The sequence below is a fragment of the Cololabis saira genome, chromosome 22, assembly GCF_033807715.1.
Source record: "Cololabis saira isolate AMF1-May2022 chromosome 22, fColSai1.1, whole genome shotgun sequence".
NCBI classification, from domain to species: Eukaryota; Metazoa; Chordata; class Actinopteri; order Beloniformes; family Belonidae; genus Cololabis; species Cololabis saira.
The window spans coordinates 16,843,921-16,859,381 of record NC_084608.1 but is presented as its reverse complement, the minus strand read 5'-3'; the positions used below and the strand labels follow the sequence as shown (position 1 = coordinate 16,859,381).

Genomic DNA, 15,461 nt, shown 5'->3' with positions numbered 1-15,461 from the left:
CACATAGACAGCGTTAATAAGCCCCTGTGAACTGCCATAAGTGAATAGGAGTAAGGTTCACCTGTTCTACCAGAGCTGGGATTCCAAGAGCGCGATCAATCTCCTCCAGACCGTCAAAATCTTTTAGTGCCGTGTACAGCTGTGACAATAAGGCCCCCTCATCCACCGCGCTGCCATCGCCCCCCGCGCTGAGCCCCGTACTGCACAGCAGGTCATCCTGGGGTGCAGGCCTGAGCAAAGAGGAGGCAGATAAATACTCTGTTAATATTTCACGGAACCGTTCCGCTATAAACCAACGCAAAAACTCAAGTCAATGACACAATCAGTCAATAAAAAAATAAATTAAGAATACTGATTTTGAGAACGATTCTCCTCCATCTTTTAAGACTTTCATTGACCAAATTACAGCATTTCTACCATTAGAAAAGCTAACATTGGAAAAATATAACCGTGGCCATCTTTTTCAAGAATTTTGGTTCCCATTATTTTCTGGCTTAGAGCTTCATTCATTGTAAACCTCATCATACGCTGATTGCTGTTTTATTGTTGTCATTTACTTTATGTAACCTATGTATCTGTAGGTATTTGAGTTTTGATGCCCCTACTGTTACTCTTTTTTTTTTACAGTCTATTTTTTATTTATTTCGTGTGTCTGTTTTTGTGTTTTTTTGGGGTGGTGGTGGGAGGGGTGGGTTGTAGGCGAGATTTCGCTTGTGTGCACAAAAGAAAATTGTAAAGACCTACTGTTATTTAGGATGTTTGTGATTGCCTTTCTTTTGTGAAATAAAAAGATATTGAAAAAAAAAAAAAAAAAAAGAATACTGATTTAAAAGAGTTCTTACCTGTTCTGGTTTACAAATGCTGTCTGGTCAATTGGCATCATGCTCTCTGGCCAAGGGGCTGTTTGGTTGGGTGGGGCCTGTTGTTGGGAGAAATGATGGCCGACCATTCCAATATCCATATCTGATTGGACTAAGCAGAGAAAGATACGTACACAGATTAGATAATCGGCACATAAACTAAATTACTGTGGAGAAATGGACAAAGTGAAAACGTCCCACAATTCTCTGAAACACAGGAACAGCCTCGGACCAAAGGTCTGAGCGAGAGATTTAAACGCTTAAGTGTCTGCTGCACTGGAATTCACCACAAGGTGGCGTCCTTGACACCTACGAGAGGCTTAAAGCAGAGTGAGCTGAGGTCTTCAGCTGTGGCTCACCAGGTTCAAAGGTCTGTGGGCGATTATATTTGGCATTTTGGAAACAACATGTATGAAATGTGCCCAACTGTAGGTACATTACAATTTATAAAGGGATGTAACTGTAGGTTTCCACATTGACATGCTCTAGAATCCGTTGTATTTTGAGTGACAGGAGGATGGATTTATTTTAGCTTGGTTAATCTGAAATCAAGGCACTGAACTATCTTCTGCTTTACAAACAATGCAACTGTGCCCAGACTCAAAGAGACTCATCTGAAGCGAACCGCTGCTTCACTGGTCCTGGTTGAGTTTGCCTGTGAAGACTGAAGCTCTACGTGACACCGTGAGCTCACCGTTGGCCATCATCGGGGACTGGAGCATCGGCCGAGGCCCTGGCTGGCTGTTGGGCCTCATGGCAGCACCGCCGGGGCCAATCCTGGCCTGCATGGCACTTTGTTGTCCCGGGCCGGATGCTCCGAGCGGAGGTGCAGAGCCCGGGCCCACCCAGCCCTCCTGCTGCTGCTGCTGCATGCCTGGCCGGGGACCGCCCGCCGCCATCAGCCCTGGAGGGGGAGCAAGCGCACACGGGGAGAAAAGAAAAGGTGAAAAAACTTGCAGGACTGTTTTAAGTGGATGTTCTCTGCTCCCATGATTTGTTGCTATGGTGCACCATGAGGAGGAAAAGGCACTACGCAGTGCAGGAAGATGCTTGAGGACTACTGATATACGAGACTGTGAAAGACACTTTGTGCCTGTGTGGGTGACTATTTCCTGCCACAGGAAGTGACTCACCATGTTATGATGTGATATGTTGGGGTGAGAGACACAGAGAAGGAAAGAAGTCTTTCCTCAGTGTTTGGAAGTGACTACCAGTACTAACACCAAGAGGCAAACAAAACTGGTAAACTCCCAAATAAATGGAACGTCACGAAAAGACCAAAATAAAACAAATTGTACATGTTCAACTTTTTTTTTCCTTTTCCTTTTCATTTACTGCTTCCCATCAACATGTGTTGTTGGAAATCTGCTAAATAACTAGGGGTGTAATGATACACTAATCTCACGATACGGTACGATACACGATATTGAGGTCACGATAACGATACGATACGATATTATAGCAGTATTTTTTAACAACCTTGAATGAGGAACATATGACTGGAAAACATTGGTCTTTTATTTGAAAGACACAAAATACAAAACAATGCTGTGTGTTTGCACTATTGTTACAGTTTGTAATGCTTTATAACTGTTTAAGTTTTAAAGAGAAAGCCAGGCCAACCATTTTCCACAAACTGAACTAAAAGTAAATGTCAGGTTTGCATTATGCATCTTCAGTTTCATACAAGTAAAAATATTTTGCCACAAACTGAATAGTTTCTCTTATGTATGACTTGACTTTTTTTCTTTCTAATTTAACAACTAAAATTAAATAAATAAATAAAAGTAAATAAATGCATACAATGTTACATCATAAAAAAGATTGATTCATGCTCACCTTATAAGTGTAAGAGGAGATTTATTTTTGTTAAGAAGTTTATTTTGGTAATTCAGGATTCATTATTTTATAAATATATTCTTTATATTCTGTAAATCAGGGACTATAATGACACTAGTCAGTTAATCTGTAGTTGTTAGTATGTTTTAGATTGGGCGGAGTGATACAGCACTAGGTGCTGTGTTAAGGTTCTAAAATCCTACACTGTTGAGCGGACATTAAAGTACACTGGAACTCAGCAGAAGTTGCCCGCGTATTTATCCTACTCGAAAAAGGTTTAATTTAATAAGGTAAGGCTTAACTCTACACCAGCCTTACATAAGTAAAAGTTCAGAGCTCAAAACGGGACTAGTTTCTTCTGAGCGGAGTAAGATTTTGGTCCGCGGGTCGAGGTGCGGTCACGGCCGCGGTCGCGGTCGGATGCGCGTTACTAGTCAACACAATAGATTAATATTAATAACCCAATATCGCGATACACTTTGTCACCTCCACAACACGTATTGTGACGTTTTTGTATCGCGAAATTTCGTGGCACAATATATTGTTACACCCCTATAAATAACCCAAATATGTTCAAGGTATAATATGTGACAACCCCTAAAAACCAAATGAGCTTTAAGTTGTGCGATTTTCATCTGATACATTCCTGAATTAAGGTATGTTTCACCAAACATCTGATCACTGGATCAATTTCCTATCAAGACGCACTCGGGAGCAACAGCAGAGGCAATGAAAAGAGCTTACGGTCACACCTACCAGCTTGGTTAGGCATCATGCCATGACTTCCCACCATGCCTTGCTGCTGCTGTTGCTGCATGAGAGTGTACGGGCTCGTGGCCCTCATGGGGTACTGTAGCGAGGGCTGCTGAGGAGACGCATTCATGTCCAGAGAGACACTTCTCACCGGCAGACCCCTGCCAGGCTGGCCTGGTCGGATGTTCCCAAAGTCTGAACACAGGAAGAAATTGATTTATTCATTTTTTAAAACCATGTTTCATTACTTCAGATGTAATTTTCTGGTTCCTTCACTTGTTTTTCTGAGTTACACTTAGACTCACTGGTTGGGCCCATGCCAGTTCGAAGGCATCTGTGTTGTTGCTGCTGCTGCTGCTGCTGTTGTTGCTGCTGCTGCTGCTGCTGCGCCGCCATTGCAGGATTGGTCTCGGACATCTGCAGGATATCATTGATGATGTTCTGTTTGTCCATGGGACTGGGCAACGAAACGGGTCGCGACTCGCCGAAAAGTTGCTGAGCATTCTGCAGGTCATTGAGGATGTCGTCCAGCTCTGATGACTAAAGGTCAGAGTGACAAAAGGAAAAACAAAGTGAAAATAGGAACAATTTAGAAATGTGGGCCTCCTTCTAAAAACCTGCGGGTACCACACTAGTAGACATACATAGTAGATGCATATGGGACAATAATACACACTTACTGAGGACAGTCATTTATTAGGGTAGGGTTAGATGAGAACAGATGAACTGGCCTTGATTATAATACAGGAGTAAACAACTTGACCTTTGGACAATCTTGGATATTTTTGCCTTGTTTTTCCAAACACAAGATCTTAAACCAGGCCAAGGCCATGCATAGATCTGCTTTTACTTGCCTGCTGAACTAAACAACAGATTAAAGTGTTTTTATAATTTTGGTTTCAGGCTCTCTTAGACTTCTCTTACAGCCCATTAAACCTGACAGATCTAGTAACAAACCCTAAAAGACGCAGGCTGATTAAAATCCTTGACATACCACAACGTCTTTTAAAATAAAAAAACCTTAATCTAGCACATTGGCACATAAATACCACGCCCTTAATAAAAGCCAACAGAATTTGCAGCTTTATTGCACTAGAGTTGATGAAATTATTGGGAAAAACATATCAGAACAACAGAAAACCTTTAACAGGTAACTTCCTTCAGAGGACTGAGAGTCCAGATAAAGTGCCTGCAGTGGCAGGATCTGTCCACCAGAGGGCAGTGCATCTTGAGTGCCCAACATCTCCTATTCTGACATACTGTAAGGCAGTAGAACAGTGCACCCGCATTGTTCAGTGTTACATTAGATTTTCTAGACAGCAACATTTATTTAGTCAGGCGTGTAACTGCTGGTAAAGACAACAAAACCGGAAAAAAAAAAAATATATATATATGTGAACATTTATTATGAGAGCTCAAGGACCTGTCTCAGTCATGCTTACTCATTACACCTTTGCTCTTTCACCTAGGATTTGTTCCCGTGTACAAAACGGTTAGTCACACCATCGTGATAATACTAAGAGCAGATGAGTAGACTGGATATGTAGGAGAGCTAAAGAGAGTAGCAGAGTGAGGGGTGGGGTGGTGGTGGTGGGAGAGAGAAAAGCCCTAATGAGGTCAGGAATGATGTAATGCTTCTGTATACTCGGTTTGCTCTCCTCCTCTTCTCCATTTCTTTCTCCTCCCACTTTCTATTCTCTCCACTTCTTTAGTTGCTTTTACTCTTAATGGGTCTCATTCCTATCAATCCTCGCTACTCGCTTCTTCCAGCGCATGTCAGTGCACCCTGCATCCATGTATCATTCTTTTCTGCATATCACACCCTGTAATTGTATAAACCACAAGGGGATTTCGGCGGCTAAAAGGATCATTAAATCGTTAAATATCTTGTCTAAAGTCATTTTCCAATAACGGATCACAATTTAACACTTAAGTCGGCGTTTCACTGGAAAAGGAGCTAAGAAAACAGACAAGATGAACATTGTCTTAGACTAACCACCCAGAGAAATTGTCACCATATTTTAACAAAACTCTTACATTTCTTGCTGTGAATAAAAAAATAATAAAAAAGGGACTGCAAGTACAGATGAGGGAGGAATATATATATTATTTTATGGACACAAGTTAATGCACTTCAGGCTGCAGAAATTAACTGTCAACTGCTGATGCATCCCACATTTCAAACATGTTTGAAACGAAAGCCAATCTCTCAATCTCTCTGCATACAGAGCAACAGCAAGCTGACTGGCTCACACCTGCACTCTAACCAACCAACTTGTGCCCATCTGACGTCCAACTGAAACTAATAACATGTGAATGAGCAGGTACTCGTCTTTCTTCTCAAATTCTTCATTGTGCATCATGAGCCCAGCTGCAGCGCGGGAGGGCTGTCGTGTCTCTCTGACCCAGCCCATGCCATTTCACAGGAAAGGGAACCGAGAAACAGCACGAGTAAAACAGAAGTGCTCCTGTCAAGTAAGAAAATAACAAACGTCTCCTCACCCCTGGATTAATGCTGCCCTTTTGTCAGCTAAAAATCAAAAAGATAAATAGATTTTCAATTTTCTTTGCAATCAGAAAGAGCGGTGTCTAATGCCATCTTATTACGTTGTCTCACTAAGATTATGTTGTGCAGGTATTTCATATACCGTAAAATATTACATAATTATCGAATCTAGTACGTAATAAAGGAAAGGCCATTAAAGTGAAAGCTTGGTAGTGACAAGCTGCTCACGCTCGTTCTCCTGTCCTCATATTTCTCAGCAAGAATCACAACTGGATGTCATATTGAACACAGCAGTAGGGAGGAACTGTGGGCTGGAATAATCTCCTTTTCCTTTTTAAAAAAATAATCCATTGTTTCCTGGGCTAAAAGGAGATCCTAGAGGAAGCTTTGAAGCTCATTTCCCAAGTGTTTCAGACAATATGACCAGCCTTTATTATGGCTGCACCTTTGATACTTCCATATCTTTTCACTCTTAAGCATTAGGAACCTTCCTAAATAAAACAAACAAAGAAAGAGGACTTAACCAGACCCATTATTACTTACTCAGATATCACTTACAGATGGCACTATTGTGACTTACATGTGTAATAATATATGAAAGCAGGAAATAATGAGGTGTAGCCATTACATATGCCAAGGCAATGAAAAACCACTGACTATTAAATGCAATTCTCTGTTTAACTTGTTTAATTTAAGAGATTTGGAGCTACTTTTTATTGAGGTCAGTTGTTGAAAATGACACTAAAGCCAAAACTGCAACAGCCTTGCAAAGGCAGCTGCTAAAGAAAGCATTTATGACTCGTGATCAAATTACACACGACTTCCCAGGTCTGTCGAGAGCAACTGAAATGTATGTCGAGGAGAATGATGCATATTTTTGAGTGTATGATGGAAACAGCGATCTTCTCACTGCAAATACACTCCTCTAAATGTTTAGTAATTTCTGTGAAATGATCTTGGAGAACAGTCCTAGTGTGTAAAAACTGCGGCGCACAAAATAAAGCTCAGGAAATATAAGTCATGCCGTGCAGAGTCACAGTGACCCCGGTTTCACTGTCAGCAGAGCTTCTCTGGCAGGTGTGACAGAGCTGGAATGTGACATAGCCGGATGCTACGGCCACTGCTGCTTTAGTGAGCCAGCATATGGAGAACGAAGATGCAAGCTTTCGGCCAGTACACTTGTCAGGACGGGCAGATGGCACAGGGATGGTGAATGGCTTGCTTAAAATAAGAAGCAGATTCCTTTATGTTGATTAACAGTCCGATCCACAGTCATCCCCATCAGTGTTGTTTTCTACTGGCATGGAAAACAAGCATCAACTGTTTCATCAATAACTGATAGCTGATCTAATGGCCAGTCTGGCACAAGCGTGAGCCGTCCCTATAGCCGACCGTACTCATACCTCTCGCAGAGGGAGCTCTCTTCTGATTTCTCATTTAGCTCTGCCCCACCCATCAATAATTCAGCCCTCAAACAATCATGAGGAGGAGAGAGGCGTTGGAAAGAAGGGAGAGTCTGTGAGAAAGCGGTGGGTGAGGTTAATAGAGAGGAGGATGAGTGGCTTCTCTTCAACTGGTACAGTCAGCTTTCACACATGGCAGGCAGTAATTCACTAGAAAAAAAAGGGACAGAAACCCACTCACACACGCAAAACGACTCTAATGAAGTCACGGCTTAGTGGATGTCGACCAAATGTCCCTTTTTCCAATTAATAAAATCTGTTAGACCATAAAGAGCCATCACCATTTCAAGCAATTAGTGCTTCCATCACTAAATGTGAAACTCCCATTTCAAAAACATAATTGGCACCGTCGACAGATAAACATGCAATCCATTAGTCTAAGCTTACAGAAGCCGTGCATATTAAAAGGTGCACATATGACACCTTCATTTCTATTTCCCTTTGTTTTGTGCGTGTTCTCCAAACCACTCCCTCTCCCTGCTATCTCCATGGTAGCAGAGAGGACATGGAGGAGCATATGGCTCATCATTTTCACTCTGCATGCCGAGGCCGGGCTCTCCTGGGGGTATCTACACACCTCTCATCTCCCCTTCTTTGTTCAGTACAACACACTCTCTTGTTATCCAAGCAATCGCCTCTTTCCTATTGTCCATATGTACCCAATCACTGAAGCCCCTAGTTCACACAGTAAAAGCAACACAAATCTGACTATTGTTTGAAGTTGCTTGTATTTAAAACGCTTGCATGAAACCTAGATTATGTAATGGGTGTAAGAAGGGGAGTGTAATGACAGAAACAGATTGCAGAGAGGGGAAGGATATTTGTGTAATTCTGTGTTGTTCTAAGTAATCCTGTGGTTTATATATCAATGGTGTCAGTGAAAGAATGACATTTGCAGACTAGTGCCTTGAAAGTGTAATTAGTCACGCGCAGGTTTCCTGTACGAGCCGTACGAGTCTCGGTGAACACTGGTTTTCTTTTGTGCAAGAGTGCATCAGCAGGTTTCTCTAAAAACTGCCCCGTTGAAACGTCAGCTATAAAGAAATTGAGTTTCACCAGCAACACTCTCTCTGCTCACTCCCTTTTTACTCTTTTCTCTCTTTCAGCGCCAGGCCTGCCTTGAGATCGGTGCCAAACCTGAGGAATCTGGCCAAATGCAACTGGGATCAAATGGCTGGAGAACCACAGGGGCTCCTTCCAAATGTCACAGTTGTTTGAAGCTGGCGGATGAATTCCCTTAGTTTATGCTGCCAACACAAAGGCAGTGAAAGGAGCAGATGTGTTTATATACCTGAATGAAAAACATCAATTTCAGCAAACCGAATCCAGAGTAACGGACAGGACTGTAAATCTCAATGTATATATGAAATAAACGCTGTCTGTTTTCTCTGTCGCGTATTCGTCCATTTAAGTGTAAAATCCATCCTGGACGAGGGACATACAGGAGCCAACATCTGCTACCAAACCCCGATTTATGCCCGGGGAAGAAAAACACAAGTGGAGCCGCAGAAGAAATCATACTTTTGGTTTTCATGACAATCACTTCAGGGAGAGCTTGATTTCTTCAATCTTTTTAAAGTTTAAAAAAACAGAACTACCGTATTTTCTGGACTATAAGCCGCATCCGCTCTATTTAAAAAAAAAAAAAGATATGCAAGCCACAGATATTTCTTTTGTTAGATTAGATATTTACTACATGTACAGAAGGATTTTGAACTGTAAATGATGTACATGTTTGTACCTAAATAGATCCTTTTAACACGGCAGCAACTTTGCTGATTAAAACGGGACAGAACCAAGAGAAAATAACCGGTATTTATTTATCTATTTATCTGTTTGAAATCTGCTTCTACCTACTTCTATCTGCTAAAGAAGAAGTAGTGTATTCTTCTTTGCATTTATTTTGTCTTAGTTTTGATTCTAATTCCGGTTAGAGCGCCCCGAGCGGTGGAAGAAAAATCCACAGAATAGCCACACCTTTGTATAAGCCGCATGGTTCAAAACCTATGAAAAAAGTAGCGGCTTATAGTCCAGAAAATACGGTAAATGTTTCCAAAACTTGAAACAATCCCCGTTAAAATGCACACCAGGGGGTTAAGCGTTTTGAAAACACTGACCTGCTCAGGGCGCTCGTATCCCGCGTCTTGTTTCTCCGCCTTGACCTGAGGGTGCTTTCCCCCTTCCACCTTCACCTCCCCAGGCTCCAGCTTAGGGACTTTGTCCTTCAATACAGTGTCATCTTTATCCAGTAGATAGCGCAGCAGTGCATTGTCCTTCTTTTTCGGGCTCAACGGCTCCTGTTTAGGAGTAATGTCTGCCCCAGAAGCTGTACTACCGGCACCCTGCGTTTGGTCTTGGCCAAGTTCTTTGCCCGTCGCCTCCGCTGTGAGTTTGGCGAGGTCTACAGGAGATGTACTGTTCTGAAGCAGTTGGTGGAGGATTTTGTGTTTTTCTTTGAGGGATGTGGCGTGAGTGCTCCCTCCCGTGTGGCCGCCCCGGGCCCCCGCGCCGGCCTGATCCTTGCCTTCCCCTCCCGCACCAGGAGACAAGGGCGTCTCCAGAGGTTCTGGCTTGGTGGTGAGCAGTTGCAGTAACTTGGTGTGACCCTTGTCGTGCATGCGGTTGTGAACATCGTGGCCCTCAAACGGCCCTTCCCTCTCCTCCTTGGGCTCAGCTTGGAGGCCGTCCGTCTGAGCCTGGGTGTGCCCCTGACTCTCCGAGTGAGGTCCAAAGTCTCCGGTACCGGCAGTCGTGCCGCTGCCGGCACCGAGTTTTGACATCAGATGAGTGTTTACCCCTGATCCTGGTGTGGCCCCAACCGGGGAGCCGATTTTCCCATCTGGAGAGCCCAGAGTGTGTGAATGAGGAGGCCCGTGTCCGTGTCCTACTCCGTGGCACTCGCTCAGAGCCTGCAGGGCTGACAGAGAACTGCTGGTGTAGCTGTTGGCGTGCGTGCTACTGGCGCTGCTGCTTGCACCTCCGGGTCCTCCTGCACCACACATCCCCACCGGAGACGGAGAGTGCAGGCCTCCTGCTACACGAGGGCTGCCCGCCCCCCCGGGACTCCCCCGGTGCCTGGGGGACAGCATAGAGTTCTGCTGGGGTGGATGGGGTCCCCCAGCCGGACTGGGACTGGCGCGAGAAGGGCTGTTCATCCTCCAGTTGGGGCCCTGCTGCGGCGGCTGCATTCCTCCAGTGTGGTTGTGTGGCGGCGGACAGCCGAAGCGGAAGCCCTGCATATGGCCCCCCATGGCTGCCGGTTCTCTGGGACCGGCGGGGCCTGGAGGGGAAAAAGGTGTGCTGTTGCTGCTGATTGTAGTGTCTTGACCCTGGGGCCCCGAACCCGGCAAGCTGCCTGGGGTTGGCGGAGTCATGGAGGGAGTGGAGGAGTTCATTGGTTTGGGAGCCATCCCTGTCGCCTGATTGGCAGGACCCATGTCCTGCCCCATCCCACATACCGTCTGCTCCCTGGAGAAACAAACATTACAACACTCATTAGTTTTCACTGTTGAGAATTTTTTTTTTTTTTTTTTTTTTTTTTTAATATCTTTTTATTTCACAATAATTTTCACAATTCACATTATCATATTCACGATTTCTATTCTACCCACATTCCTACCCTCTCCATAATTACCCTAGGGGGAAAAAAAAAAAAAAAAAAAAAAAAAAAAAACATACATTAAGGGAGAATAAAATTAAATAAATATTTAAAAAATAAATAAATAAAAAAAATATATAATGGCAGCAACAGCGATATCAAACTACCGTATATATATATATATATATATATATATATATATATATATATATATATATATATATATATATATATATATATATATATATATATATATATATATATATATATATATCCATACATACATACAAACATACATACATATAAGGCACAGGTTCGAAAATAGAGATACTCATTGGTCCCCTTTGGAAAGATTCTCCAGTTTTGAAAATAATGGAAACCAAAATTCTTGAAAAATATGACCACGATTGTATTTTTCCAAAGTTAATTTTTCCAATGAATTTTTCCAAAAAAACTGAAATTTGATCCAAAAAAAACTTGAAAGTTGGAGGGGAATCATCTTTCCAAAGTAAAAGTATGCATTTCTTAGCGAAGTATGTGATCATAATTAATATCGTGCTTTTTTCCCGGTCTAACTGAAGATCCAGTGTGTCATTTAATAAATACAAATTGGAGCTTAACTCAAAATTATTTTTTTAATACTGATTGTATCAACAAGGGTAACAAGGGTTTGGCGCCTAAAAGCTATGCTTCTGCCAAACCCTTTTCGTTCAGCCATAGTTTAATTTATTTTTTCTGTTTTGTTTATGTTTGTTCTTTTTTTATGATGTTGCTGCTGAACGAAATAAACAATCATTCATTCATTCATTCATTCATTCATTCATTCATTCATTCATTCATTCATTCATTCATTCATTCATTGTGTGAAGGAATTAATTGATTTCCAGAAAATTATTAAAAGATCACATTCCCAAAACATATGTACAAATGTTCCATCGATTATTTTACATCTTGGACATTTTGAAGAGATATCCTTTGAAATTTTGTGCATTTTAATTGGAGTTAAAACTGTTAAGAATTTTGCATATTTCCGCCCTGCTACTTCTTTTTGTTCTACTATAATCCAGATCAGAGGTGAGCAACAATGCTGAATGTAAATCAGAGGACAGATAATATAAAAAAGGTACATTTGATGCCTTTTTTTGTTAAATAGCCCATCTACTAGAAGGAAAAAATACATGTGCCATAAACAGACTTCGGAGTAGTTTAATCAGCAGTATAGATTTGCATTAATTGTCTTAACAAAAGATTATCTGCTTCGTAAATGAGAGATTTCCTTTGACAAAATGTTCTGATATAAAAAGGTAATCAAACATCAGAGATGCAAACACTGCCATGAACTTTATATAATAGTTACAGCTACCTTGTTCTCCCCCACTGGATCTCTGACTGCCAGTTTGAAACTTTTGTTTTTTAAGCATGTTGTTTTTTGTTTAAATTGGAGGCAGAGGTGATCGAGGACTAAGTCTGAGTGAGAACCTCAAGGTATTCTGTCTTTTCCCGGTGTAACTTCTCCCACCGAGAACAACACTGCCCATAATAATAGTCACGTTCTAACATCATTAAGACTTTAATCTTGTGTTTTCATACCTAGTGGACTAAAGAACTGCTGTGAAAAGAAGGAATGCAGACTAAAACAAACACAACCAAAACTGAAAGTGAACACTAAAGTGAAGCCAATAAATCACAAATCTCTCTAAAACTGATACATTTAGTTTCAGGCAGTGCCCCTCTCTTTGTGGGGGTCATTTTAACCAACTCAGGTGTTTCATTCAGAAAGTGAGAACTTTGTTCTGCCAGGGACAGATGTGCACGTGTGCATGAGCACGTACTATCTGCCCTGTAACAACAGAGGCCTTATGAGAAGGAATATGAGGTAATGAGGGAAAGAGACTGTGGGCTCTGGTTAGAAAATCAATAAATAGTTGTTTGCTTTAAATATTCATTGAGTTAAAATTAAAATATGCCTGCATACATGGTGACAGGGGCTGAGATGAGGTGTGCAGGATATGCTCTACCATGCGATGATGCCATTTATGGATGAATTTAGTCATTTTGTCACTACTTTTAATACAATTACCAGGACTTTGTATATGTAGAATCAATACTTTCTGGTGCGAGTCCTACTTCAAGCATCAAAACTGAATCATTATCTGTGTTAATGACTGACGCCTCAGTTGGAACAAGTATAACCAAAACAATCTTCTTATACAAATATAAGAAGGTGGGAAAGTTCTTTTTAGATCAATTTTTATCAGATTTTTACCCAGTTCACTGATAAGCATGAATATAGACATTGTCCCATCCACAAAGAATCCGTGGAGTTATCCTACAGGGCACTAACAGGCCAAAACATGCATGCTGGTTGAATGTGGGGATTTGTCTTTTTCTGACACAAGTGGAGATAGTGATACATACCTCTGGAGAATGTGCAGGGACATGTAGAGCTGGGGTTCGTTGGTGGCAGGTGAGCGCACCAGTTTGCTCTTGGTGTGGGCCGAGACGATGGTCCCATCCGAGAGGGAGAACCGGTATATGGGACTGAACGCTTGACCGTGGCGAAGCACTGCGGACACATGACACCGATTATTAGTAAAATTCACACCAAAACACCTTTATCTTTCTATTCTTTTTGTTGTGAAGCCTGGGACGGGGTTGCACAAACCAGCGTTACCAAGGCAAACCAAGTCCAAAAAAAATAAATAGACAAATGAAGCGTACAACCGCGCCCTTATTATTCCTCCCTCTGGTGCGCTATAAGACAGGAGTAGCATCAAGTCTGCTCAAATTCTCCCTGTTCATCCGTGAGGATCTAGCGGACCCTCTCCAAGTGGAGCGTGCCAGTCAGTACCGTCATCTATAATTTACAGGATGGCATTTATTTCGTCTTCCATAGGAGAAGAGTTTCTTTGCAAAAAGCAAAGCATAGCATATATATATATATATATATATATATATATATATATATATATATATATATATATATACATATACTGAGTCTTTTGAAGCGTTTGACAGCTCAGATATATTCAGTATGATCAAAGGGAATCAGGATACAATGGAAAGAAAACACTGCAACCCAGAAATCCTCTTTATTAACTTTTTCTTTTTAGATCTTTTATTCCCAATATCTTCAGTTATTTCCGACACGTCTTTCTTTATATAGTCGTACATTCACTTTCACCAATTGTTTGTTTTGTAACAATTCTCGCAATTGGGTTGTTTAATAGCCATTTAATCCATGAACTGAATCCTATTACAAGCTTTCCCACTATCCCATATTGGTATGACCACTCAACGATCAATCAATCATAACCATTTTTTCATCATCCAAACCCATCATCCACTTCTAAACCTCAGGGGGACGGCAAGATATTGGAGAGATGTCTGACATCATGACATATTTTCTCTTCTGTGACAAATAGAACCAAACAACTTTGTCACAAAGTCTCCAAGCGTAAGACTTGCCCAGTATTTTCAGATCACTGCTTGAGACACGACAAACAAAAAACAAACAGAACAAACCCTCGGTTACTTACATGGTTAGAAAGAACAGCTTTTATTTACTTGCTGGCGGCAGCAGCGGAGTGGTGGCTGAATAAATGATTCCAAAACTCAAGCTTTTGATAGAAAAGTCTCAGACTCCCATCCTGAGATTATCGTATTATGCTCGTGATAAGGTCATATGAAGAGCTAAAAGTAAACGGGACTGTTTTGTGGTTAACAGGATTACCTTCCTGCTGGTGTCTCTTGGCAAAAGACATCTCTCCGTCGCTCTGTAGGTGAAACCTCTGGATGCAGCGCCGCACCAGATCTTCCCAGCCTGGCTTCATGGACGCTCGCAGCAGACTGGTATCCAAGGACGTTATCTTACCTGAACACAGAGGACCAGGTTACAGACATTTCAGATGATTAAGTAGTACCGGTAATTTCATAACATAATTAATTAAAAGGGATTTAATCTCCCTCAGACTCTTTTTTTTCCCATCTGAAAACCAGTTTACTGACCAGAAAATGGTCTTCTATTCAAAATTTTGATAGAATTTGTCTTGTCAGAAATTGTATCTTAATATGCAGTCGGTGACAGTACAGCTTTGAAATAAATTGAAGACAAAGTCCAGACTACATACGATCAGACATGACAATCAAATAGTGTTTAGTGCAGATTATTTAAGACCACTATTTAGAAACACAAGACAGCAGGTCAAAGGATTTCTGTGAAAAGTCACCAGCGCCAAGCAGGCTCAGCTATGTTTAGAGCTTAACAAGAACATCCAGGGTACGCGTTTACACACACACACACACACGCGCACACACACGCACACACACACGCACGCACGCACGCACGCACACACGCACGCACGCGCGCAGTCAAATTTAAATGGATGCAGCGGTGCATTTGAAGTGCTGACAAACACACTGCTGCCTGAGTGACAACTGCA

At 41.8% G+C, this 15,461-nt stretch overlaps 1 protein-coding gene across 3 annotated transcripts in view; it reads right to left on the bottom strand.

Moving 5' to 3' along the window:
* The window catches only part of ncoa2 (nuclear receptor coactivator 2), an 80,292-nt gene that overhangs the window by 11,725 nt on the left and 53,106 nt on the right, over positions 1-15,461 (bottom strand). For 2 of the 3 annotated variants that reach the window (XM_061714003.1, XM_061714005.1), the window contains exons 9-16: positions 14,753-14,893; positions 13,438-13,585; positions 9,539-10,889; positions 3,758-3,992; positions 3,456-3,647; positions 1,555-1,764; positions 843-972; positions 62-230 (exon numbers count right to left, since the gene is read on the bottom strand). In XM_061714003.1, coding sequence (XP_061569987.1) covers positions 62-230; positions 843-972; positions 1,555-1,764; positions 3,456-3,647; positions 3,758-3,992; positions 9,539-10,889; positions 13,438-13,585; positions 14,753-14,893 — 2,576 coding nt within the window. The remainder of the gene's footprint in view (positions 1-61; positions 231-842; positions 973-1,554; positions 1,765-3,455; positions 3,648-3,757; positions 3,993-9,538; positions 10,890-13,437; positions 13,586-14,752; positions 14,894-15,461) is intronic. The other variant, XM_061714004.1, reaches the window with a different exon arrangement.